This window comes from Channa argus, chromosome 4, assembly GCF_033026475.1.
Source record: "Channa argus isolate prfri chromosome 4, Channa argus male v1.0, whole genome shotgun sequence".
Lineage (NCBI taxonomy): Eukaryota > Metazoa > Chordata > Actinopteri > Anabantiformes > Channidae > Channa > Channa argus.
In genome coordinates, this window is record NC_090200.1 from 19,543,762 (window position 1) to 19,571,569 (window position 27,808).

At 40.0% G+C, this 27,808-nt stretch overlaps 1 protein-coding gene across 1 annotated transcript in view; it reads left to right on the plus strand.

Annotated features, from left to right (window-relative positions):
* Positions 1–27,808, plus strand: part of ldlrad3 (low density lipoprotein receptor class A domain containing 3) — a 65,962-nt gene that overhangs the window by 22,244 nt on the left and 15,910 nt on the right. The window contains exons 2-4 of the mRNA XM_067502008.1: positions 1,964–2,110; positions 11,222–11,347; positions 12,772–12,906. Coding sequence (XP_067358109.1) covers positions 1,964–2,110; positions 11,222–11,347; positions 12,772–12,906 — 408 coding nt within the window. The remainder of the gene's footprint in view (positions 1–1,963; positions 2,111–11,221; positions 11,348–12,771; positions 12,907–27,808) is intronic.

Here is a 27,808-nt window from a genome sequence, read left to right on the forward strand (position 1 = left end):
CAAACATACTTGGATAGCTCTTTATAATTCTAAGAGGCTCACCAGAGCTGAAATCTGTCTACAAAAATTATCTTAGTAGCAATATTTGGGGCTGGTACAAATCTACTTACATAAATACTCCACCACATATGTAAAGTCACAAGCAGTCGAGTTTTTTTCCAGGCACTGGTCACTAATATACATAGCAGTTTTCATTAAATCTCTTCGTCAACTGTCACATTTGTAGGATCCTCCTGCAAGTAAAAGAAATACAAATTGAAATGCTTTCTAGTCCTCGCAAATTACTAGTTTTTTTTCTCTTGACCCCTCACTTCCCTTTTTCTACATTGCAAGAGACAAAAGAGGGGTTTGCATCATTCCCGTCCAGGATCAGAGGGGCCGTGCTGTCTCATTTAAGACACGAACCTACTGCAATAAAAAACGGCAGCAGCAGAAAGATGATGTAATAACAGTCATTTCTATGAGTGCGTTTTACTCCTGGAACTGGCAGCAATGCTAAACCTGTGAGCTGTGGTTGTGAATTCACAAGCATCCAAAGGTCAAAGCTCTCTGTATGTAACAGAGTGAAATGATTTCTTTAGTAATGAATACTGGCTAGTCAAAATTGTGTCTCAGTAATGATTAAATACAGAAACAAACCGTGTTTCTTCTGCACAAAGTGAATTCATTTCTCCTTCTTTATTTTGAAATATTGTAAGAACAGAGGCAGCACAGTGGGATATTTAATCTCTTTGCATCCCTATGAAATATGACAGATTTAAACGGTACAATTTGTGTATTACATTAATATATTACATATATCAGTACCGTATTTTTGGAGACATTAGTGTCTGTCTCTAACATTTAATACGGTGCTAGATCCAGCAGATTAGAAAATGTGCTGATTTAAAGCACAAAAGAAAAGTGATGTACAACACAGACGTGTGCAAGTTTTTTTTTCTAAAGGCAGATTATTAATAATTTTGACACTAATAGAAAATATCTGCTTCAACACAGTCATCCTCGTCCATTAAAACATGAGATCTCATATTTGAGTCCTTAGATATATTATTGTGAGTATATGATTTAGAGGACTTAAGCCTTAGGGCAGCATTTCATTTAAAAAGTTAACCATCAGCCTTTTCTTGTTTTCACAGCATTGCTTCCCAAATGTAATTGTTTTAGAAATAGAGCTCTAATGTGTGTCCCAGTCAGTCAGTGCTCTGCTGAAGCCACACCGTCACTTAAGGCTTAAAGGTCCAAACCTCTTGGCAGCAAGTGCAGCACCTGCGTCCTGAATGTAAGCGGCCTACCAGCTGAACCCACTTTCAGCTATAGAATGAAAGTGTTCCCCAGCCTGTCCCGGACTCCTCATTACTGCCCCATAGTTTTGTTTATGAGTTAAACTGCTCGCCGCATAGTGTCAAACCTCAGCCAAAAGGCCATGTTTCACATTCCAGGCCATTATACTGCAGCTGCACTGCGTAAACGAGAAATGCCCTGAACTAGTTCAGGGCACATGCTTTGTGCTGAATGTGTTTATTTCTGCTCTGTGTGTGTTTATCTGTGCATCTGTGTCCAGGCATAAATACTGTATGTGCTTTGGTTGTATGTGAGTGTTGTTTGGTGTTTGTATCCTTATCTTCCTTATTATGATATGGTCCAAGTTTGCAGTGATGCTTACACCCACAATGCTGTTAACACTGAATGACCTCCTCTGCTTTTGTATTCATGAGATCACCCCCTGTTTATTTGCCCATAGATTGATATGGCTTTTTAAATAGAGCTTCTGCCTTTAATATTTTCTATCTTTAGAGAATGGAGATAATAACAGTCTTCTATTTTGTCTGTGGTGATGAATATCACTGGAATCCAATATCCCTGTACCTGTTTGATTTCTTTATAGAGTGAGATTGTAATAGTCTGCTCTCTTTTTTGTTGTTCTCTTCTCTCTCTCTGTATCTTGTATCTGCTCATCTCTCAGATGGCCAGCTGCTTCCAGGGAATAACTTCACCACAGAGTGCAACATCCCTGGAAACTTCATGTGTGGAGATGGGAAGTGTGTCCCAGGTGGGTGGCAGTGTGATGGATTGCCCGACTGCTTTGACAAGAGCGACGAGAAAGGCTGCCGTAAGTCCAGTTTAGACTCCATTATCACACCCATTTTTAGTTGTGCCTTAAAGCAGTGAAGCCAGATAGCTCATTTAGATTCACGTCATGTTTTCTCAACTCCTGAACTCCCCTTGCTATTCAGCATTGCAGTCGTAGTTCCTCTTCTCTCCCTATCCATAGAGCCAAAAGGGCCATTTAAACCTAAATCTCTGCTAACTTAAATGAACGTTGCTCCTCAAGCATCAGTTCAGTCCCTGCTCACTGCGCGTGCCCGTTAGCCTCCCCTTTAGACCCTCGGCCCCAGTTAAGAACGAGGGTAGAACTTAATACCCTCAAAGACAAGGCTGAATGCTTCTGTGTGCAGTAATGGTAGCACATGCATAATTCTACTGTAGGGCTACAGTAATAGTTCAGTTTTGATACTCACATTTAGTTGGCTTTGATCTTTCTGGTCCGCTGCTCCTCCTTCTTCTCCCTCCCTCTGTCGAAGCTCCACAGAAAGATTGGATTGCTGATGAAGATTGACTTTGAGGCCCTGCCACACTGAATAGAAACTCTTGCTCCTCCCCATTTATTAATCTCTCTAAATGTCTTGCTCTCCCGTTTTCACTTGTCTTCGTGTTTATCTCACCTGATGATTTTGGCTTTTGGTTTGTAATTTGCTTCACACTTGTTTTCAATTAGAAAGCTGATTTGTTTTTTTAGCTAGGCTAATTCTCCGTTGTAAAAAAGTCACATATGCTTATGTGAGTTATATGCCTATACTTATGCCTATACTTTTCCCCATTCTCTTCTTTTTGCTCTTTCCTCCTCCAGCAGCCACTTCTCTTATGTCCTTTCTTGTTGACAGCTTTGGGAACAGGGAGACTATTCTTGACAACATGGTGTCCCACAGCATACCTGCACACACAGATACACACAGTCAGTCGTCAAGTGTCTGAATTTATAATGACTTGGTCATTTAAGTTATATATACAATGGGAGAGTTGCTGTCCTAGGCTGTCTTCTTTAGTACACTTCTACTACTGACAAACTTGTAAGTTTGTTGCATTACTGAACTACTTAAGTAGATGGGTTGTCTGCCCCAGATTCTCATCACTCAGTGGCCTTAAACTGTCAGCTACTGTCAGACTTGAAAAAGTTATATTCAGATTCATATGGACTAATTGCATCAGAGTTAAATGCATTAAGTCTTCCTATTTTTTCTCATCACAAAGTTCACTTCATTGTTACTCTAATTCTCTAATTCAACTCAAGTAGTTCCAGATAAGATTTTTTTTGTCTGCTGCTGACAGTACATCCTATCCTATAAGGATGTAAGCAAGTTATCATAAACCATCACACTCTTGTTGCTAGAGGACTATTTGTGTTTGTTGTAGACGTCTACATTATCTGCTCTGGCGTAAGTGGGCCTTATTATCCTCAAATACAGTAGATGAATAGTTGTCTGTCGATATCTCCGGCGACTGTTTCGTGGAAATTCGCAGACAAACCTCGGGCTCCATTGGAAGCTCTGTAGGGAAAGACAGGCAGACAAAGGGAGGGAGGGGAAACGGGGAGTTCAGAGAAAAAGAGGAGGCAGAGAGGTGGACTCATTATGGTGGCTACAGCGTGAGTTCTGTGTGGATTTCTATTATGTGAGGAGGACACAGTGCTTGGAAACTTTAAGACTGCAGCACTGTGTAAATAGAATGATGCACTGTACTGTACATTTATTTAACAGAGGCAGATGGTAAATTAGCTAACATGTAATCTTGTTTGTTTTCTATTTAGTGAAATACTGTGATCAAGTCACACAGGGTATCTTTCGACATTCATCCACTTTCCTTAGTGATCAGTGCAGAGGAGCATTGACCACCACAGGATATTAAATTTCCTCCCATCTGGAATATAAGTGGTTAGCTTCTCTCAGTAGGTTACCAAGAACATGTGTTTTAAGTTTGTGTTAATGTGGATGTTAACTGCTTTTTTAAACAGTTTTGACCACTTCCTTTATTAATTATTTAGTTTAAAGGTGCCAGGAATGGGACTTCATCATAATAGCATTCTAATTATAGCAACCCCATGCTTCCCTTTCTGCTTCATTTAGGTGTGGGCACTTTGTGCTTTGCATGCCTGCATACAGACACAATAACGTTATGCATTTAAAGTATGCATGTGTGAACAATTCTCGGGTACATTGTTTGCTCCAAGGAAGAGTGGTTGTTATTACCAAGTGTATTTGCACCAGAAGTCCACTGTAGTTAGATTCACTTTGAGGCCAATGCTGTTTAGCCAGCACAATGTGTATGTGGACGTGCTGGTGTGGGTGCCTCTGATCCAAGACATACTTATGCAGAGCCTAAGGAAAAGGTCATGTGGTGACATTTCCCTGGTGTCTCATTAATCAGATTTTTTTTTTCAGAAACCATGTAGCAAACGGGAAAACAAATCAATTCAGTCTTGCAAACATGTAAACATTTATTTTATTTTGAATGTGTCATAAATTTGTAAAACTCAAACACTGTTTTGCACAAACACCAACAATCTCATTCACTTGCATTTACTGGTGTGCATCAGTCCAAACTGTATAAAATTTGCAAGCCAGAACCACCCACACATGAACTTACAATGACACTTTGTGGCAGATTTTCATTTTTCACTTGCTTTGCTTCAGAAATAAACTCCTTTCTGACCTGACAATATTTCATTGCAGTGCTATCTGTGCAAGAGGAAGTTACATTTGCTTGGCTCTGTTCTTTATTTATTTTCCTTCATGTCCCAGTCTGCTACACCTCATGGGACATAAATCCTCTCATCATAGTCAAGAAATGCTTATCCACCTAGAAAACGCAGCTTCTCCCTTCATCCCAAGCCCCACTGCCCCTCTCTTGTTTGTTTGTTCTTCCAGTTCTGTCCAGCACAGGGGTCATCAAGAGTCATGTAAATACTTTTTGCTGGCTCTTAAATAACAGTCTGGACTGAGAAAAGAGAGGCAATAGCATCAGCCTTATTGCATTACAGATGCAACTTATTATAGTACTGTCCTGCTGTTTGGGGCCAGGCCTGCTACAGATACTTTTTATCAAGTGCAATGTTTTATGTGAAACCTCTGCTTCACTCTACATGCATTTAACTGAATTTTAGATAAAAACATATGTTTAGTTGTTACAGTATCTCTGAGATAGTGCATCTGGCCTGGGTGGGTGTGCAGATGTATGTATATATGATGGCAGATCTGGGTGGTCTTCTAGCAATGATTCAGTAACAGGCTGCTGACTAATTTTTCACACAAAGAGGTCAAAAGTACCACTCTCCTATCCGGTGTCCATAATGACTGCCTGGAAGAGTGTTAGACGAAATGGATACTGACAGAAAAGAGAAGCAGAAGAGCTAACTAAGCTTACTGGACCTCAAAGCCAGGATTAGCCTCTTTGTCCTTGTCTGGGCAGGGGATGAGCTAGAGAGAAGAGATGCGTAGTGGGGCCGAAAGGGTGAGTGGGCGTGATGCATAAAGCAAGAAGTGGGGAATCAAAGATGAGGTGACAGAAATGTGGTTAGAAGAGAGAGAAAACATAGAAAAGCACCTTTCAAAGCAGTCACTCTTCTGAAATAGCAGTCCTGCAGGCTGAGGCCATGGCCTTTCTGTGTGGTAGAATTCATGTATTCAGAACTCTCCACTTATGAACTTCTGGGAAGCCTCAACTTTTATTTTGCTTCAAACTAGAAGAAGGCCAGTGGTTCAAAAAGAACTAAGCCCAGAGCACATCACCCTCATCAAAGGATTGCTCCAGCTTTAATTAAGGCCATTGTTCCTGCATTGTCAATTGGTTGTCTTTTGTTTTGCATTTTGCATCTGCAAAACCAGATTTCCTATTATGATAGTCACAAACAGGATATTGCTGCTTGACCCCGCCCATCTTCAGGGCAATGGTTCCAACTTAAAAGAAATCTAGACTGTTTTATTTGACAGGACCCATATTCTCTAAACAATAGCTGCTATTTAGCTGTAAACTACCTGGATTTTAACAAATAATACACCAATATTTACAGCAATTAATACAAAAACATAACGCCCAAACTTTCCCCACCTGGAACTAGGAAAGTATTATGAATAGTTATGCATTTTTTTGAATTGCCACTTCCTACTACATTATAGACTAAAAAAACGGAAACATAATGAGCTGATCATTTTTAATTGTAATAATTGAACTTTTATCATGTCCATTTTCAATCATGTATGCTTAACATCTGAATACCAGATTTTTACTGGGACAATATGAGGAATGTATCCAGGAAACAATCTAGAAAATACAGAACGCATTAGACAAAAAAAAAATATTTATTTATTATTTTTACTTCTGACTTAAAAAAATTTTTTGGTTTAGAAATACTGGACAGTTTTACTTTCAAGCTTTGACTAAAGAAATAATAACATCTTCTACTTTAATTTAACCATTACCTTATTGTGGCAAATAGAACAACTCTCTTCCAACTTTAGATAAAAACATCTGTGGAGCTGACATTGCAAACTTAATGATTGACCAACACATTTTAGAAAGTATCAATATTCAGTTATTTCACCACTCACAGACATATTAGACCTGACCTTTCCTTTTAAGTAAAGCTTGTTTATGCCATAAGATTTGCTGCAAAGTCAGACTTATGTGGACACACAGTGAAAGGCACTGTATAATCCACAAGTTGCTGTCACTTCAGGCTTGCTTTATTCAATCACTGAGGGTCAGACGAGAAGGACAGTAAACTGGAGGCTCACACAAGAGCTGGTGTTTTGTCAGTTAGTTTGAAAGTCTATCAAGAGTTCATAACAGTGAGTGAAAAAACCATTTGGAGTTTTCATTACTCAATGCAGTGTTTATCGATCCTTTCAGCTCATCCGAACAATTAGGAGCAAACTAAATCCAGTTTATTGGATTACTCTTATATTATCGCATTATCGCTCTCTGTACACAACCAAAAGCCTCTTGGGTTTTTTGTGTATGTGTACAGTATGTGTGTGTACTGACCTTCACAAAGTCTCCATGAGATATTGGGTTTAAAAGAGTCACTAAATGCGTTTCAACAACACTGTTCACCTCAGGAGTAGAAATAGCTAAAAAGACTGCTGAGATAGATTGGTTAAGATTTAGATACGATGGCTCGCTCAGCGCCAATTATTTACCAAAGCCACAATGGGTACAGACAAGGGTTGCTAAGATTAGAAGTGTGTGTTTATATGATAAGAACATAAACTGGCTCATAAACTGCTGAGAAATGTGTTTTGTTTTCTGTTTATTGTTAGTTCTGCTATGCTCTTCAATGCGTGTAGATGTTGATGACTGTTCTTGTGTCTTAGTGTGGAAAAAAAAAGAGCAGGTGGTACTGGAGGAGTTTTGGGGACCTAAACTGCAGCAGGTCTTGGTTTGCTCGTATTTTTTAGCCTGGCTCAGAAAAAAGTGTCAAGAAAGCAAAAAGAAAGGAAAAGAAAATGGAGAGCGTATAGAGCAGTTATAGTGGGAAAAGAAAAAGCGGGGAAAGTTTAATGAGACTCAGTCCGGTGCTTAATGGTAAACTGATCAATGAGCTTGTGTAATTACTATCAAGTAAGAGCAATGAAATATTGATAAGGGCCTTACAAACACTCTGACTCTCTTGCTCTAGAGTATCTTTTAAATGGAATTATATCCTTGTTCGATCAATAGGCAGAAATTAGGTAAAATGATTGCTTCAGAACCTTCAAAGGAATATTCAATTCTGTCTTGTCATTTCACAGTGTTTGGTGCCTTGATTTCAAACAAGGCAATTTTAGCAGAAGGTTGCTTTCTATGACAAATATTGCAGCAGGGTTATTATCTGGCAGAGTCCTCTCACTTTTTCATTGCCCTCCCCTGTTTTATCGGAAGTTGTTGAAAAATTACTGATATTTTGTACATGCGCCTGGTAAACAAACTGCTCTTACGCCTTCATCTAGCATGAAGTTTGATGGCTTTGCAGTATGAAAGTTGCCACTTGGCCCTCGAGACAAAGGCACCTCTACAATGTTCCAATGCCTCTTTCTGCACATAGTCTGTTATTGCATTTTACAACTAGCATCCAGAAGTCAGACATTGAAATGTACAGAATGATTATTTTGATGCCCAACCCTTCTAGACTCCAACTGCCCCTGCCCTTCTTGCTTACATGCTGACTCCATTACCTATTGATTTCCTCCTTTCAGAAATGCTCAGCAAGGTCAGAGAAACCTTTGAAGTCGCCCGCTGTCTCCCACTCGCTCTCATCTGTTTTCTTTCTTGTTAGTGTCCTCCTCCAGTCCTTCCCCTCACTCTGTCAATCCTGCATGCCCATCACGACTGAACCTACCTGTGCCGAACAAGTTATTCCCGTCTCTGGGGATCTGAGGAGAGGGAGAAAAGAGGAGGGGTGGGAGGGGGGAGGAGAAGTGTGGAGTAGGGCAACACAGGTGCATATTGGGGAAGTGCAAAGTCACTGGAGTTCTGCTGTCGGCTGCAGGCTGACATGAATGCTGAAAGGGAGAAATAAAGAAAAGATAGTAAAATGTTTCAGCTTCATGTTAGATTCTCAAAAAGGTTATTATTAAAACCAAATATGCTGTGCCATACGCCTAGGCCTGGATGTGGACTCTGTACAAATGAATATAGAAATATAAATATTATTTTTCCTTCTGTGTCATTTTCAAATTCTGAACTGGAGACACAATACAACTGTCGATCATTGCTGCATGCTGGCCCCTCTTGACCACTACATTATTGCCGCAAGCCAGTGTTCATTTTGTGGCCGATCAGTGTAGATGTAAAATGTGTAAAATTGTCAAATGAATGACATTTTCTGCACCCCTACAAAGAAAGAGACATGGAGCATGCTTGTTTTTTTTATTGCCTTTGATTGTTTGTCCTACAACTGTACGTTTCAGTCTGATCCAGCCACATTTTTCTGCTAGTGATAGTTTTACTTCAAGGAACCAGCTCGACTCCTAACCTCATTCGTTTTCATTTGTGCTGCTGAGCTGAACACTGGAACTAAGTTTGGAAGCTATCCAACGCCTGTCTGCTTTTCGTAAACAACTTCCCCAAAGGCATGGAGAAGAGAAAGAAAATTTGGCACAAAATTAAAGAAGTTCAAACCCAGAAACAGAGCGAGGACAGAAGGGATTAAGAATCATTGAGGTGGGTGGTTAAAGGTTGAAAAGTAAGGCACGGTTGCTGAAATGAATCAGCATTACCTGGATCAACAACAGCTCCGAAATTTCAATGAGTCCTGATCTTGAAATCAGGCAGGATTATCAAAGAAAACTTAAGTTTGTGTTTTTGCCACCTCGTCAACCCTCAACTTACTCTTCCTAATTATTTTTGTCATCATTCTCTGAAAACTGCTCTGCTCAGGCTATAAAGGGCAATGCATCCCCAAAATACAGTTAAGCACATTAGCTCTCTGCTTCCAACCAGCGCAGATCTCTCCCACCCACAGAGTTCCCTTCATGAACCTGCCCTTCACATGACTTTTGAGCTTTTTTGGAACAAACACTGGGTCAGATGAATCCTGCCAGAAGTGGAAGTGGTGATGAGGCTTCAGATGAAGAAGAAGGCGATCTCAGAGCTGTTCTTGTAGCTGAGGATGCCAAGCAAATTAAAGAGCAGTGAGGATCCATGTCCATTCAGAGAAGAAGAAAAGAAGAAAATGTATTTCTGTAAGAGACCAGAATATGTTTCTGATATGTTCAGAACATAAGTTCATTGTAAAAGACTGAAAGAAGAGAAGGAAAGCCAAGTTTGAATATTGGCAATAAAAGTAGAAAATAAAGGATGATGTTGCATTTTATTTGTGACCAGATGGATTTTAATTTACCCTGTCCACAGCATGTGTCGCCACAGCTTTAAAACCGTCTTTGTAAATGTGATATACCATGCAAAATGAGCTTTGTGTGGTTAAGGCCTCCGCTGTCCAGGTAAACATAGGCTTTCCATACTATGGACCAGATCAGGCGCAATCCCAGCTTCCTCCCGCATTCAGCGGATTACATTTCATTCTGGAGACCGGCGCTCCAAACCTTCGTTGTTGTTGTGCCTAGCCCTCCCCCTCGCTACACATAATCGCTGCAGCTTGAAAGAGCTCATAAATCAGCCTACCACAATATATTGTAGAGGGAAAAACATGTGCCCCTGGCATTTGAGATGTCACAGTGCCAACCTATGAGCAGGCCAATTCCACCCTTCGTGTTCAGTAGAGAGAAAACGTCAAAGGCTGTTTGGTGGCTTGCTTTGAAATATCTACTGTACAGTATCCACTGTGTTTAAATGAATGTGGGGCTCGTTTGGTCTGTAGTATTTAAAATATTTATTAATTGATTTGTTCTGAAAGTTTTGTGCAACTATTATTTAACAAGCTGTAGCTTTTCTTCGGCTCCAGTCAGGTGCTCACACAAAGACATTCACACATTTAAGCTTTTGTATAATAATGCAATCTACTTTATGGGAATAGTTTATATAGTTTTAAAAAAGTCATAGTTCAGAACTCAGACTAAACAAACAAGTTTTTTTTTTTATGTCTTCGGTTGCATCTACCTGCTATCTTGTTTTTCTCCGTCTGTAAGGGAAGATCAATGTGTTTGAGTTGAGACTGTTGGTTAGCACTAAACGAAGGATACCAGGCATTGATGTTCTGCAGGCTCATCACTCAGTGTCAGGCCTGTCCTGGGAGATAAGACCCCTGGCCTGCTTACGTTGATCAATGGCAGAATCCATACAAACGCTCTCCCATACGATTTGCTCTTTGTCTTTGTCATTACCTTGCTTTCTACTTTTATCAGTACTTTGCGCTTGGGATCTTACCCTTTAGGTGTCAAATGTGAGGACAACGTGAAGATAAGCATTACAAAACAGAATGAGCTGAATAACTAATTGGTCTCTATCATTTGGCAGCTGCTTGACTGTTTGAACCTTATACAGTATGAATTGCATGAATTGTTAACTGTTTTCATTTTAGAACACACACTTGTATTTTTTACCATCTTTACAATCAAAAGTTACTTTGTCATAAAACAGGATGCAAATTGCTGCACGGCTCCTAATGGCCCATAAACTAATCAATTTTTGTACCTTTTCTCAACTTCTTCCTCTCGCCATCTGTCATTAGCCAAGGTCAAATCAAAGTGCGCCCCTACATTCTTCGCCTGCGATAATGGTGTCCACTGCATCATCGGACGCTTCCGCTGCAATGGCTTAAGCGACTGTCCCGACGGGAGTGATGAGGAGAACTGCAGTGAGTTTCACACAGTCACCAAATCCAATGAAAGCATTCTATCTCACACCATGGTCACCATGAGTGTTGGTCTCTTCAGCTATTTATTGTCCTCCAGTCATAGCAGTTATACTACAGCTGATCATATATCTGGTGGATGGTAAAATACTAAATGTACTTTACTCAGGTAACGATAACACTTGAGCAAGGTATTTAAGGGGATTTTCAGCAATTTTACACATATTTACTCCCCGGCTTGTAAAATCAGTATGGTTTCTTCTTTGGCTAAAGAAAATAACCCATATGATGTCATAGTGGTGTAATCAGAGTTATCTTAATGTGGGCTTGCAGAAATCCAGAGTTACTGCGAGATAGAGAAAGGTCTTATGAAAAGATGCTCTTTGCTGCATGATGGGAAAAGCTTTAAGGGCTTCACACACACTAATGAATGAAAAACTGAGATATATATAGGGCTATGATGTGTCAATTGACACCATTTGTTTGTAAGCACACGAATGCTGCACTAAATTGCTGAAATAACCCTTTAACCTAAAAATTGGCTTAATCAACAAACCACACAAAGACCAAATTACAGTGTATGTACTTTGAATAAGATTGTGAAATTATGGTGAAAATTGTGTCATTTGCTTACTTACGTTTTTGCACATAACCTCTGGCTATACGCCCTTAGGTCTAGCTTTTAATATATGCTCAAAACATCTACACACCAGTAGAAAGGTTGTAGCCTGTGCTGTACTATGTGGAAGCATGAGGGGAACAATGGGATCCTGGTGTAATTTATTTCATCTGGAACATACATTGCCCTCACTTGAGCCCATTTCTTGCTTTCTCAGTGAACCTGCCTCAAGACAGTCACTCAGCATTGTCAGATTCCTTGTTCCTAGCCTGCAGGGACCAAATCTAATCTAGCCATTCAAATGGAGCTTTACTCCATGTTCCCAGCACATATTGCGTCACAACTGTATAATTGTCTGGATCTTCTCACAAGATAATTCAGCCTTATTTGCCGAAGCTAGAACAAAAAGGAAAAAGAAAGTGGGCTAAAAAGTAGAGGTAGTGCTGGGCAGCATTTTGAAAGTTTATAGAAAATGTGGAATTGATTTTTAGAAGAACAAATGCTTTGCTAACACACATTGTTCATTCCCCCTCTGAAAATCTCCATGACAATCCAATCCCTTGTTTTTATCTTTAATTTAACTGTGCCAAAGCGTTCTGGATGGGATGGAGTTAACAAGCATACAAAATCAAAATTGAACAAACTTTTACTACAGAATACAGTTTTTGTTTATGCTCTGAAGTTCGTTTCCTAGAGCAGGAGTCGCTTACACCCTTGCTCCTGTTTCTCGGGGTACCTCTGAACTGAAAACCTTCATTCGTAAGCCGGTTTGAATTAACACTGGACCTCTGCTTTGACTAAACAACAGCAGGCAACCCGTTGGTGTGCTCAGAGGCTCGCTTCAAATGTCGAAATGGACGCTGTCTGGACCGCAGCTTCTTGTGTAACGGCCAGGACAACTGTCAGGACAACAGTGACGAAGAACTCTGCCTAACTACAGCAGGTAAGCAACTAAATTACACACATGATCATGAACGCAGCAATGAAATCTAACCACAACCTGAAAATCAGGCACCTCTGAGAAATCTGCATATATGTGCAGCAGATCAATAATCATGTTTCCACTATCCTGGGCTTTTTTGAGAAGCATGGATCACAGATTTTTATTGTACAGTAATAAGTTCCTGCCTTGTTTTCCTTTTTGCTGTGGCTGTCATAGCAGATTTACAGTACAGTAACTCCTAGATACTGTACTGTGATATAAAAGTTTCCTCTCTTAGATTAGTTTAAGAAAAGTTTGAGTGGATTTTAAATATAAGAAGGCTTTGCTCTATGTAATAGTCTCTCTCCAGTTTTCTTTCCTGCGCATGTGCACTTTACCTTCCTGGTTAAATGTACGTATACAGAGTTACTTTATGAGGTACCTGGGGAAATCAGTTTTCTCTAATCCCCTGACTGTGGAAATCAGGTTTTTCATTCACATGACAGTTTGAAAAAAGCTTATTGGAGGAAGCAGGGTTATTTATGTGCTGATGTATGTATGATGTTATTAATCTCAAAAATAAGTCATTAGATTTGTAGGATTGTTTTTGAAAATGTTTAAAAATGTGTCTTATGTGCTATTAAAAAGGTCTTTGTATGGAAGTGGAAAGAATGAATGACTTGTGTGAAAATATCTTATATGTGTATGTTCAAAAAAGTAATTACAAAAAATAACTTGATTCAGAGAAAGAAATGTACAATCCCTTTTCATATGTATCTACTCCAATTACACAGTACCAAGATTAGTTGTGTAGATTTTCACCTTTTATGGAGATACACAGAGCACACTTGACGCCTTAACATAGAGTGAATCAGTGTTCCAGAAATAACTAGAGAGACACTAATTATGCTGGATGAGTTTTCTCTCATAGCAAAAAAGGGAAAGTCTTGAAATAGCCATGTCTGTCTTCATTCAGTTCATTCACGTCATTCAGAGTTAATTTGCTGAAATTAAACAATGTCAAGATGAAGACAAAGAGGAGACTGGGGCTTTCATTTGTTATGACCAACTGTTAAATATAATCAGGCCACTCAGTCTCCAAGGTCAGCCAAAACTTTAATACAACCTGGTAGTTTTAATGTTGTTGCGGGTAAAGGGTTAGCATGGGAATACAGAACACAGCTTGCTGCATATGGCCCTGCATAGCCGCTGACCCATGTCTATGTACTTATAAAGCGAAGATAGAAAAGGTAGAATGTTCTGTCATCTGTTATCTCACATCATCCGGTGCTTGTGGAGAAATTACTAAAGAAATGCATTCCACAGTCTGTGTTTCAGAAAGATGCAGCGAAGCCTCTGACAGATTAAGCTTTATATCAAGAAGACGTGATTTTGAGGAATGTCTCTCACAGTAGCTGTTTTACACAGAGAAACACTGCATGGCACCATTACCAAAATGCTATGGAATTCAGTGATATTGATGGTGTTGTGAAGAGTTTGTACTGAAACTCAAACAAGCAGTAGTATCATCCCTCACAGTGATTCTGATGTCTTCTGGTATAGGATGTCTCCTTCACTGGCAGGTACCACTTAACATGTGCTATGCAATTTTTATTCCACTGGCAGGTTCACTTCTCACTGCCAAAGCTATGACACAACTTGATTTCTGCATATAGCCCCAGGCAACCAAATGTGGCCCACTATCAGTGATTCCTAAAAAAACAATACACTGTCAAAGTGATGCTGTCACATTGATTTGTTCAGTAGGAAAGAAGGGTCTGCCAGAAATTACAAAACTGAAAACAGACTAAGTACAGAGTACAACAATAGTTGACAGTAACCCACAGTATCAGCATCTGTAACCTGTAACATAGTAATGCTTTTACCAGTACTGAGACAGGCAGCGTCAGCAAAAACGTGGATGAAACTCAATAGGGAAAACATTTCCTACAGTGGAGGAACATTATTTACTCTCTAATATAAACAGAAAGGTCTCTTAGATTGCTGAATATATACAGGTCCAACATTAGTTTTATTATAATTACAATGTATTACATCACATAATGTCATCAATGTTATAATTACCAAACTTCCTAAAGACAGCCTGACCATCACACGTAACACTGTTGATGTTGTAAAATAATTTGAACCTGAGTGGGTTTGTCTGTCACACAGGCAGAAAGACAGACTCCATCCATCATCACACGCCTCTCTTTCCTAAACTCCTCCACAACTCAATGCAGTCACACAATGCTGAATATAACTCTATACTGATTAAGAAATACTGACTGATATCTGTGTCTCCTGCACTCCATTCCCTTGTTGACAGTGAACAATACTGTCAGAATCTAGCTGCGTATTTGAGGCATATGATCCCACCAAATGAAAACAAACATCGAATTGCTCACTGATAGTAGAAAACAATAATTTGGCATCAATTTGAAAAATATTTTCAACCGTTCAATAAAAATAACAAAGTAGCTGTATCAAAAATAGATACAGTATGGTAGTTCTTTTTCTTTCCCTTGCCGTTTTAAATAAGTGCACTAGAAAACATTCTGCATCCATTGCAACTCAGATACAATATGTAATAAAATGTTCATGAACCTCAAAATGGGCTCAGTGAAGATCTAAGGGGGTTGCTATACGATACAGCATATTGCCAGTCATGAGTACAGTTATTTTACTCCATTTCCTACAAAGAGGAAATGTTTCATCTTGGGGCAATTTTATTTAAAGCGATGCTACTGTATGCCAAGCCTTTCAGGCAGCCTTCATCTCTAAAATGTTTCAGGAGTAGTCTGCATGGTTACAATTCATAGAAATGAGTCTGTCTGGATGTGTTTTCACATTTCCAAAGACTCTGCACTGAAATTGTGTGTGGTATTTACTTGTATTTATGGAGCACAAATAACCTAGCTGTTCTTTACTTATTTTCCTTGTTTGGTGTTGTGTAAAGTGCAAGTGTTGAGAAGTAAGCTTCATTTTATTTCATTTTATTTATTTTATCTTCCTCTGTGATTTAATGGAGGTGAAAGCATGACTGCAGTTTGACTCTGCATTTCTTTCCTGTTTGCACACACATGCTCACCTTACATTCTGGTCTGACTTTGACTCTCTCTCTATAATAAGCACAGACCTGCAGGTGACAGATAAGGCGTACAATATCCGCTCTAAGCCACTTGAGCACACCATCTCCTTCCTCACCTTCTATCCTACACCTCTACCTCTCTTCCTCCTTACCCCTAATTACTTGCTTCAACGTTTCCACATTTGCTTCCTCTGTTTGAATAGCCACACACAGATGGTCAGCGGTCAGATCAGTGTGCCATTAACAGACTAGCACTTAGTTCTCCTGACCTGGAGGTGTCAGATAATTAAACCTGAAGAAGTAGCAACAATCTCCAGGCATTTTTTTACTGCTGGTGTTTTTGTTTTCCATCATCCAAATTTGCCACTGTTAGAGACACACACAGATCTGCACACAGCTGCTTTCATTGTTTATCATTTTATGTGATGGGTAATTGATTTTTGAAATAGCAGAAAGGTGGCAAAGTGGCAAACGGTGCAATGTAACAATACACAATCTTCTACAGATGCATTGGTGCATCATTGCACAGTGAGATAGAAGTGGGGATGTGGAGTCTGTAATGGATAACGGCGATAAAGAAATGGAAAGCACACCACATAAACATAATATAGTGAACCAGAAAGGAAGTCGCAAGAAGCAATGAATAGCAATGGGCAAGAAGATGGAAATAAGCAAAGAGAGACAGGTGATTTGGCAGAGAAAGGCAGGGATTTGGATAGAAGTGAGTGAGGACTAGCGATAAGCCGGAGAGGATGAGAGCAGCATCCATCTCAAGTCGAGCCCTGAGGCCTAGCAGTGTAACTCTGGAAACAGAAATGACATGAAAGCTAGTTTTGTAGAGCCGAGCTTCTCTTTGGTCTCCCACAGACTTCCAGTGTTCTTCTAGCAGGGACAGGAGACTGCAGTGACGGAGAGGATGTTTGCCCCTACAACAAATTGTTGTTGAAACATCTACACAGAGCATGCAGGAAGCACAAGAAAGCAACCACATGAAGCATGCGCTTAACACACACAGTCTGACACAGAGTTACAGTTTTGACCTCAAATAAGAAGCTCCAGAAGAAACTTTCTGAAGGTCACAGTGACAAGTTTAAGAACTCAGTACAAAAGTGATGAGCACAGTAGCTGTATAAAAAAAAAAAAAAAAAAAATAGAACAGTGGTGGAGAATCCCCCTGGAGTCGTTTAAGAAAAGTAATTGATTTAAAATGCACACATCAGCGTCTCTCATTTTGCATTAATTAACACAAGCAGACGAAGAGTTTCAGATGATGTGGTGACTGTAGGAGAGTGTGTGATTAATTCTCACATCTCCTCTGTCTCACACAAGCTTTGCCCTGGCCTTTTTATTCAACTCAAGTTGTTCTGAGAGAGAAAAAAAGCAACAGAGAGAAAACGGAAATGGTGTGAAGGTAGGAACAGAGGGACAGAGGATGGTTTGAGGACTTCAAAAGCTCTCAACTGACTTTGTGTGTTTTTGAAGATAAGGCGAGCTTTGTGTGGCTACAAGCATCAAAGGTTTTTGTTTTAGAAGCATAGTAGCTGACAAAATAATTCTAATTTTTTTTCTTTATGTCCTCGTAAATAAAATCTATTTCCAGCTTTGACAGCTAAGCTCATCCTGCATTATAGGTTTAAAGATGTACTGTTCTGTACAGTAGCTTTCCACATCACACGAAGAAGATTAATGCTCTCGCCGCTGTGTCTCCTCTAGACTCAATATATTTTAATAACACTGCGATAATTGGACAAATAAAAGGCAAATAAATGTTATAACTCATAAAGACTTTGAAAGCTTCACATCATCAATTAAGCTTCTTCTTTGAACCAAAGGAGAGACATCAATTCTGCACACCAAAATGATTCAGGCATGCTGACATTCAAGACACATCTTCACATACAGCACATTCACATTTACATTTTGTGCTTATTAAAGCTATATACATGTGTTCTACATTACTATAATGGTGGGCGACAGTCGCTCACTAGGTGGAGTGGTTGCTCATCAACCACATGGTTGGTGGTCCATAGCCCAGCTCCCCCTCTGGCCATATGCTGAAATGTCCATAGATAAGACACTAACCTCCCAAGCTGTCCAAAAAACCCAGCCACTGAGGCTGCACAAGCCTGTGCCCTCTAAGTGCTGGTGCCAAGCCAAGCAAAATGTGAAGGTCTTTGTCAGTAAAGGGCAACAATGTGCCTAGGAAATGTGTGTACTAGAAGATCTGCTGTGGTATACTTAGTTGGGTAAGTCAAAGAAAAATTAGTCTTGCGTTATAATGTATTATAGACTAAATTATTATAGTCTTTCTGTTCAGGGGAATCATAACTCTTCTGATGAATTAAGCACAACCTTTGTTTATACACTGCCTGAAAGTGTACTTTGTGGCATCAATAATTTAGAATGAAGTCACTTAGCAAGCTGAAGACGGCTCCTGCGTGATCTAGGACAAAGAACTGCCACAAAGTTATTTCTTTCATGATAGCTTGTACTAGTAACCCCATCAGATGACTCGTCAGCCTGCAGCTTCTCATATCACTGCCACCAGAGTGAAATCTGGGACAACAAGCTGACTTAACATTTATCTGCTACATGAGAGTACTGTCAAAATATCGGCAGCTGACGTCACCCCCGACCCTGAGTGCTTTGATGAAAATTGGCCCAACCACTGAACGTGGTCTGAAATCTGTAAAATAACATAATGGTCTCTTATTGGATTTAAAAGAGAAAATGAATGTGTAGAGCTGAACCTGCCACTTTTTTCAGTACGTGTTGATAATCCTCTCAATGAGAATCACTTGTTTTCACAGTGCTGCTCAAACGAATTTGGCTTACTGTGACAGAGTCTGTCCAACTAAACCACTAATATGCTCATAATCTTTGTTTCGACCACCATCGCTACATATCCACAAAAGCTCTCTATTCCTATCACACAGCACAATAGCAGTTTTAAGCGTCTGTTTTGTGTATGGATCGCTTCTTTACTGAGAAGTCAAATCCCTCATTTTATACTCCAGGGATGCTCCCCTCCCACAGAGAGTAATCTACAGCTTTCTATTTGTTATATCCTCCTAAGGCTGTGTAAGAACTGCTCAATAGATCTACTAGCACTGCATCTACTGATTTGCATAAGCACTACAGTGAGTACTCAACAACCTGTCTTCACAGCCGTGCCATTTAGAGGGCCAACAAATACTAGTATTTCAGATGGTGGCTGTGTATACAGTGACTGAGGCCCAGCAGTAACTCCTGCCTCTCTATTAGTGTTGGCAGTAAACTAGACATTAATATATAGTGTCAGTCTGATATATAAAAAACAAAAAATGTCAGAGTGATCAAAAGTCCCTCAGTCTGAATTTACTATTGGAATCCTTTTAGCTTGCTAATAGCTTCTCACACAGCCACGTCCTCACCTATTGATTGCTGCCAGACTTTTGGTCCGTGCAGCATAGGTGCTATAGATTAAAATGACAAGTTAATCCATGTGCAATTTTAGTGGTAGAGATGTGTGCGATGCTGACATGTTGGTCAGCTCATGCCCTTCGTCAGCAGCACTCAGAGCTCTGGCAGAGAGAGAAAGGTGTGGGAGCGAGCGTGAAATGGCATAGGGGAATATAATGGCAATAGACTGAGGTGTGGGAGTGGAACGTAATAGTGCCAGTTTATCAGACCCAACCCACACTTGACAGGCACAAATAGGGGAGGTTGCGCATGTCACCGCCCATGGATTTGAACTCTGAAAAAGTTTCAGGTTTTTCCTTTTGTTAGCCTAAAGCATGTTCACAAAGCAGTGTTGAAGGGCTCTCAGCTCTTGGTCTGCAGGAGAGGAAAGCCCAGCAGTTGGCAAGATGCTCCAAGCTGCTGCTGGCAACTTAGGAGGTGTTGCCTTCTACTTACCTAATTTAAATAGTTCTGCACATGCAGCATAGTAAGAGTGAATTTCAAATGGGAAACACTGGTAGTAACTACTAGTAATCTACTTTGGCTGGTTACTATCCATTTGTTCTTACGTGGAAAGGAATACTTTGGTGATGTGTACTGCTACTGTTTTGGGCTTTCAGTTTTTGTTTCCCGTACTTTATCTGACAACATATTTGCACGTGTTTAATTTTTTATTTCTTGTCATTCTTACACTCGCTCTCCCACTCACCAAGGCTATGTGTCAGTCTTTTCAGAGCTCCTGTTGTTTAAGGCCCTCTTTGCCATTGGCTACAGTCACAAAGGGGGGGTCACTCCCGGGATCTGGGAGCCTGTATGAATCATCCCTGTCCTTGAATCAGAGCCACTCAGCTGTCGAGGTTCCAGCTCCTGTAAATTAACAACCTTTCCCTCCTAAACTGATCCTTATTCAGTCACCATGGTGATGGTGGTGGACTTGCACCCACAGACTAGGGGAGGAATTTCAGTCTGAACAATAGCTCCACTGTTGCGATTCAGTAGAGTCGTACTTTGAGCTTTTTGTTTGTGTTTGTGTTTCAACTACTCATTGTTATGTCCATTATGTCCATTCCATCTACATGTGGCTGGATGAATCTCAGGAAGGTTCAGGTTTGCCAATAAGTGGTGACATACAGTAGCACAAGTGTCAGTCTCTGGATGATCTGGCTTCATTTCGGATGTTGATTCACCAGCCAAAAACATTGACTCGTGTTCATTTGGCTTGTTTTGAACCATTAGATGACTTCAGTGATACTATAAATTGTAAACCCCAAAGAGGACAAAAACAAGCTCATTAGCTGACTTATTTGTGCTTTTACAAGCTTCTCATTTCCATTAGAGTCTGTTAATCCTGGCCTCAACTGCATTTCTCCGCTCTATCGACACTTGGCTTGAAAGTATGCCCCTCTCTGGCCCCTCAGAGCACATTCAGTGGTTGGCTGACAGCAGAAAAGAGGTGAGATCACAATGTAAATTGTGCAGTGCTTGAATGAGTCTCTCTCTCTCTCTTTCTCTCTCTTTTAGTCTTCCATCTCTGCATCTAACCTAAATCATTTCAGTCATTTACAGCACCTCCACTCTCTTCACAGCACACTAGCTTTTTTAGAAAATTGTGCCTGCGTGGTTGCATTGTGCAAGCTCCAATGAGGCTCACAAGGCCATTATCTTTCTTGAACAATATCACATTAACGACAGACCAAGAGGTATTGAGGCTGCACCAATGCCAGATATCAACTGCTCATTAGTCATCTTGCTAAAAGTCCACAGTTGCTAAAAAGTGGCAGCAGATACTTTGACTAGTTCTTTGTAAAAGTTTAGAGATGTTAATGAAGTCCTTAATAGGTTTAACATGCTGCAAAAGGAACTTAAAAGTACATTAGTTCTTGTTTTCTTTTTCTATCTTTTTTGCCTCTTTGGGATCAAAAGTTCAAACTATGAAAGCACGGTGAATAGGTTACTGAAGGATTTCATTCTCTCGTATAGAATGAATGTCGGAGCAATTTAGACACAGTATTTCTTATGTGACCAGAGCTCCATTTAATTTCCCCCACTCTATTTGCTTTTATTATCTTTTCTTCAGATATGTCTAATGTACCCATCTACGTGAGTCATTTAGTAGCATTACAATGTCAGTGTTAGGGTCCTAGTTTTGCAAGACTGAAGAGTGGCTTAATATAAAGATTTGAATATGTAATAGGGTCATCGGGCGCTCCATTGTGCACTGTCAGTTCTGAATGCTGCAAAACCCTTTCATACACAATTTATTGGTTATCAGAAAGTTATCAGAAAGAAACTATGGTATTGCAGATTATTAGGAAGCAGCATTACACCACGTATGTGCTAAAGTGGCATTGGAAGAAAATAGTGCACAGCTAAATAGATACTATTGAGTCATGCAATATGTGTCAAGTTATTTCTTGCAAAAGCATTTTCTGTCAATGCTGTGAATGTGTATTTTCCCATCATGTTGAGCTGAAGGTCTTACCTAACAGACAAATAGCCACAGCAATTATTAAGTTGTGATAGAATGCAGATGTGTGTCTTAGGGGTAAATAAGGTGAGATTGCACTGGTTTTTGTGTTCTGGAACAATGAGCATCCAAATATGTGTGTCCATTTGGGATTTGCCAAAAAAAAAGAAAGAAGTCTTAAGCAGAATGAATGCAAATGAAAAAGAGTGCCCTAGAGAAAGAAAAGAGGGCTTCCATGTCAGGGAGTGTGAGAGAGAAATGTGAGAGGACGGTGAGAAAGGCTGAGGGAGTAGAATATGCGATGAAATAAAAAATGAGTGTGGAGACGATGGAGGAAAAGAGAGCAACAGGGAAGCTGATGGAGATGAGGGATTAGGGAGAGTGGCAAAGCCACTGAGGAGAAACAGATAAAACCCTCTGGATTAATTGTTAAAGGAAAGACATTCAATCAAGGTGGAGAACAAAGAAAAGGAGGGAAACAGAGGGATGGAAAAGGTGGCTGGGGAAAGGATCATGGGTGCTGGTAGAGAGAGAAAATCCACTTAAGAGGGTAAAGAGAGAAAAGAGTGGAGGAAAAGATGAGAAAGTAAGCTGCAAACAAGGTAGCTGCAGCAATGGGAATAAACAGGCCGAAATCTTAGAGACAGGTGGAGGAAGCAGAACAGAGAGGTGCGCAGGGGACTATAGACAATAAAGTAAGTGATCAGGATGAGGGGATTGAAGTTAAGCTAGAGTGGTGAGGTGGGAATGAACAAAACAGGGGAGACAAAAGAAGGGAGAAAGTAAGGATGAAAGAAACAAACAGTGTGGAGAGGAGCCACGAGAGAAAAAGTGAGCGGGTTTCGAATTTTCAAGGTGGGTCAATAAAGAGTCTGGTTTAGTAACTGCATGCAACAGTGGTCTTATTTATGTTAATTACCAGCCCAATCTCATTCCCAAGGTGTCAAAAACAGTCACTTTGTTAAGTCCTTTGCTGTAACACACTGACGCTGAAGGTATCCCTTTGCATCAGTGTGAAACACACAGGGCTATCAATCAAGTACAGCTGAACGTAACTGTTCCAACTGTAAAAGAGCATTTCATGAAGGGACGTCTGAAGTCATTCCCATAGCATCCAATGGTGAGATGCCCAAGGACATAAAGCTGCAATATTTGATGCCTTGGGAAACATCATTATCTGACGCTGTGGGGCAAGAGCGTGTTGAATCTGCTGAATCTTGCTGCATCCCTCTTAATTGCAGTCTTTTGTTTCGTTTTTTTTAATACAGTAAATCTCCCTTCTGCCTCTCTGTCTCACTCTGCTCATGTGCCAATGACTTCCTGTTACTTCTCTTAGTTTAGGCATTTGTCTCCCATCTGTACCCTTTTCTCATCACTTCTTTTTATCATTTCACTTCCTTATGCCCCTCATCGTGGGCTTTCTTCTTTTGCCTCTGTTCTGTGATCTTGATTCCTCTGGCAGCCTGTGGCTGCTTTGTTCAGACGGGCGAGGCTTTAATGCCACGCTTGAGATGATAATACCACTGTGCTTCTGCTGTGCTGTTTTTTGTATTTTTATCATCCTCTCCAACACCCTCCTCTCCCTTTTTCCCTCTCTCTACCTCGCCCATTCTTTCTCCTCGTGTTTTAACTCACATATGGACGCCCATGTGCCAGAGGCATGTTAAAACCACCTAGACTGAGAGAGCCTTGAAATAGAAAAAGAACAGGAGCAGCAGATCCAATGAACAATTGAAAAGAATTATGCCCGGAAGAGGGAAAAAGTATGTGTACAGGTCAGTGTATACATACTAACTGAGCTGCTGGGCAGTATCAAATGTGTTTTTGTGACAAAGATACAGAAATAAAATGAAGGGCTTACTGTACCATTTACCTTAGACAACACAAATCTTTTGTTGATGGGTAAACAATTGACTGCCCACCAAGTACCAGACTTTCACTGACACTAGCAGTAATCCTTCACTGCTCATTTTCCCACTGACATAGAGGTTTTAACATACATGTAGCATTTGTTGCAGTAGCTTAGCAGTGATCAATACAGCATAGCAGTTATATTTGGTCTGCTGTTATAATAAGCTTCCCAGCTGCCAAGATCTGTTATCTAAAGAATACATCACAAGCTTTTCTGAGTCTGAGCTATGTGCGGCCCTTGAAGCATGTAGAAATACATGTGGTGTTGATTTCCATGTGCTGCCTTGTGTGAATCACTCTACGCTGGGTTTTAAGAAATGCTCTATAAACGAATCAAGTTTATATTTTCCTAAATACATAAATGCCATTGCATCTTTTTAGATATTTATTCATCCATACATTAATTCCTATAATTAAGAAACCCAATCAGAACACTGTGTAAAATGTAAACAAAAACAGAATGTACAGATTTGAAAAATATTCCAGCTTTCCTGACTTTAAAATTGTCTAGCATAAGCATGATTGAGCATTTGAACAACTGAAACACTTGAGTTTGACTAGTAGTCAGTTTCTTTGTCAGCAGATCAAAGTACAAAGCAACAGTAGCACATTTCACAACTGTTTCATGCAGGATGGATACTGAACAGACACGGCCTACAAGTTGCTACCTTGGCTAGAGAATATCAAAATAAAGTGACATTTTTTCTCACTACAAGAAAACCTTGCATATCTGTCATTCTGATGTGTGGGCTCCAAAACCAGCTTTGTACCCAACAAGAAACTCAGATGAAAGCACATGAAGATCCAACTATAACGAGGAAGGACCATCCTCTTTTTCCTCCCTGCAGGATTATTGCCTTTATAAAAATAGCTACCATCCACGTATTTAAATCAGACATAGAGCCACACACAGTGGAGCTTCACAGTTCTTTAGAGAGTGTTCTTACCAAAGGGCTATCTGTCATTGAGTATTTGCAAATGTTAGGCTCTAATTGGCTATAAAAAGCAACTCACAGTGACTATAGTGTGCAGGTATTTACTATTCTAATTGTGAAACACTTCTTTATGTTCCTGTGCTTTGTACGGGCGTGTTCCTCAGTGGTGGCTTTCGAGGGATATTTCATTATATTTGCTAGCCTGCCTTTTTAAGGCAGCATTTTCCAGCTTTGCCAATCTGCTGGTGATGGTATTCATAGAAATATCATCACAACTCCAGCCTGTGATTTTCTCTTTTATCAATCTGTTTTTCACCAAAAAAGTCTTCTAACAATATAGAAACAGGAAATATCTTGTCACTTTACTTTTTAGAAAGTGAGAGTAGAATAATACATAAGAAATTTGTCTTATAACATTTATTTCTAATGCTAGTGTTATCGATGGGTGTGTCTAAGTAAAGAACCTTAGATAGGGTGCTATTTTTATTGGTACAAATATAATTTATATTTTCCATTATATATTTCCCAAAAAGAAAAAAAAATTAAATTGGTGATGCTTTTTACAAACAGGTCAGAATAGCACTGGACAGTATGAATGTGTTACTGAACGTCTCTACAGGGCTTAGGCCCAGGAGCCCTTAATGTCAGGGAGCAGGGCCAGAGTCTCTGAATGTAGTGTTTGTATTTGTTATTTGAGGCCTTTTGAAAATTACTACAAAGACTGGAAAAAGAAATAAGCACAAGGAGAAAAGTGATAAATGACCCGAAACTATACAAAATGACCAAAAACAACTCCAAATTACCAAAGGCAGGGACAAATGTATTACAATCAGACACAAAACAGCTACAAACAGACACTCATTACCAAAGCCAGACACAAAACATCCAGAAATAGAAGAGATGACTAAAAGCAGACATCAAATGAGCAAAAACAGAAACAACGCAAAGTCTGCACAGACGCCCGCTTTCCCCTAATCAGTCCATATTTGTCAGCATTGTTTATTTGTGTTACATATGTGTATTGTATAAGTATTTTGCAGTAATTTGCAAATGCACAAAAAACTTGGTGAGGCAGCTCCAAAAAGATCTTCAACAATTCCAATGCATTAAATATGTGAAAAAAAACCTTTTTATTGGTGATAGCTCACACTTACAGAAGACAAGTGCAGATTTAGATTAACTCCTTTTTCTGCTTTGTTCTGCTTATAATTGCATCTGTGACGGTATATTTCTCAAATCACAAACCCAGCACAGTATGCCACACAATCACCCTCCCTAACACTGTATCATACAACTCCCTGTGGCTACAGAGGATGCATAGCTGGAAGCTGCATTATTAATTAGCCAGGCATAACATTGACTCAGTTACACTGTATGCCGCAGCTTGATGTGCGGTCTGTCTCATCAGCAGTTGCGTGGGTGCGAGATTGTGTTTCTGTGTGGCAGAATATGTGCACACTTGAGTCAGATGCTAATGGATGAAATCAGCAATACATGTGCATTAATTACAGAGAAAAAACCCCAAGGTGTGTGTGAGTGCATGCACAGACATCCATTGTTTCATCAATATTGTGAAAAAAGACAACAGGCAGGAAAAAAGCCAGCTAAACATTAATTGAGCTTTTATTAACCAAATGATGGAAATAATGCAGTCGATAAAGATGGACAAAACAAAACAAAAACACAAAACAAGGCGGTGGGAGACTTGGAGCGCAAGGGAAGGAAGGAGCAAAAGATATTGAACGAGTAATCTGTACAGCAAGGGCATTTGAAGAAAAACATCTGCCTTATAAAGGTTAAACACACACTGCAGTCCCACTGCTTCAATTCAGCCAATACACCACTGGGGTCTTGTGCATACATGAGATATACTATATAATACTTGAATAGTTGTTTTAGAAGCAATGATTCTAATTGGTTATGTTGTGTTAGAGCCTTTCCCTTTTAGCAACAAGCGGACTTTATTCTATTGCCTTCTGGTTAAGTTTAGAGCCAGTGACAAAAGAACGTTGTCAGTCACCTATTTCCAGTTGTGCGCTTCAGTTGATGAACAAGAAGATGCAAATGGATGTGCAGGGAGGGAAAATAATGTGAGAGTTTGAGATGCAGTAATAACTAGGGAGTATGCAAAACACCTCAAAGAAATGGTGACATACTTATTATACCTCCTGGTGAAGCAAACCATGATTCCTGCTGGATTTGTTTATACAATTTTTTTTTTACTTCCTCTTTATTTTTGTCAGCACAGGTCCTTATAGTTTGACCACACCTGCTGTAACAGTCTGCTTGACCATTGTCTGCCTTTACATAAAAGGCTATGACACATCTGAGAAAATGCTTTGGGACTTGCCATATCTCTGACCCTCAACCTACCAGCTTCCCTCACTGCACTGATCTTCCATTTTTGTCATGCTTCTTCAGCCCTAACTGTTACACCAAGAGCAAATATGTACAAGCCGCACAACTGACCATCATGCTCCACTTCTTATCACTCGGACAGAGCTCACTGATTCCACTCTGGCTGAACACGGAGATATGAGCAGGAGCCATGGACCTTCATCCATGGGCCGTGTTGTTCCGTTGTTTGATTTTGATAAAAGACACACGGGCTTACTCACGCTTCCCCCAGCCTGACCAGGCTTATTGTTAAAGGAGAGGGGATTAAATGATGGAAGGGGAATCAGGGGTCTTGCTCTGTTTCTTCACCAGGTGAGAACAGTACAGAAGTGAAGCCAAGGGAGAACTGACATTGTAAATGGGGACTGATATTCAGTGTATGTCCCCGTGTTAATCTGCAAAGCAGCAGAGTACATTAATTATTTTTGCAGACACACGAGTGTATCCATGTTTGTGTATCCATATATCCACCATTGTGTGTGTATGTATGGATTTGTGCTGTTAGTGTGACTTTGCAGGGTTTGTCCCACTTAATCTGAAGCCAGATCCTGGCCTGACTTCGCTCTCTTCTCTGAGCTCAGAGTTATCGTAGCGTGGCCTGCCAGGATAAAGTGGGCCTGTGGTATGGGGCAGGAGGGTCACTGTTCACTGTACCTTTGACAGATAATTCTTGAACAAGCT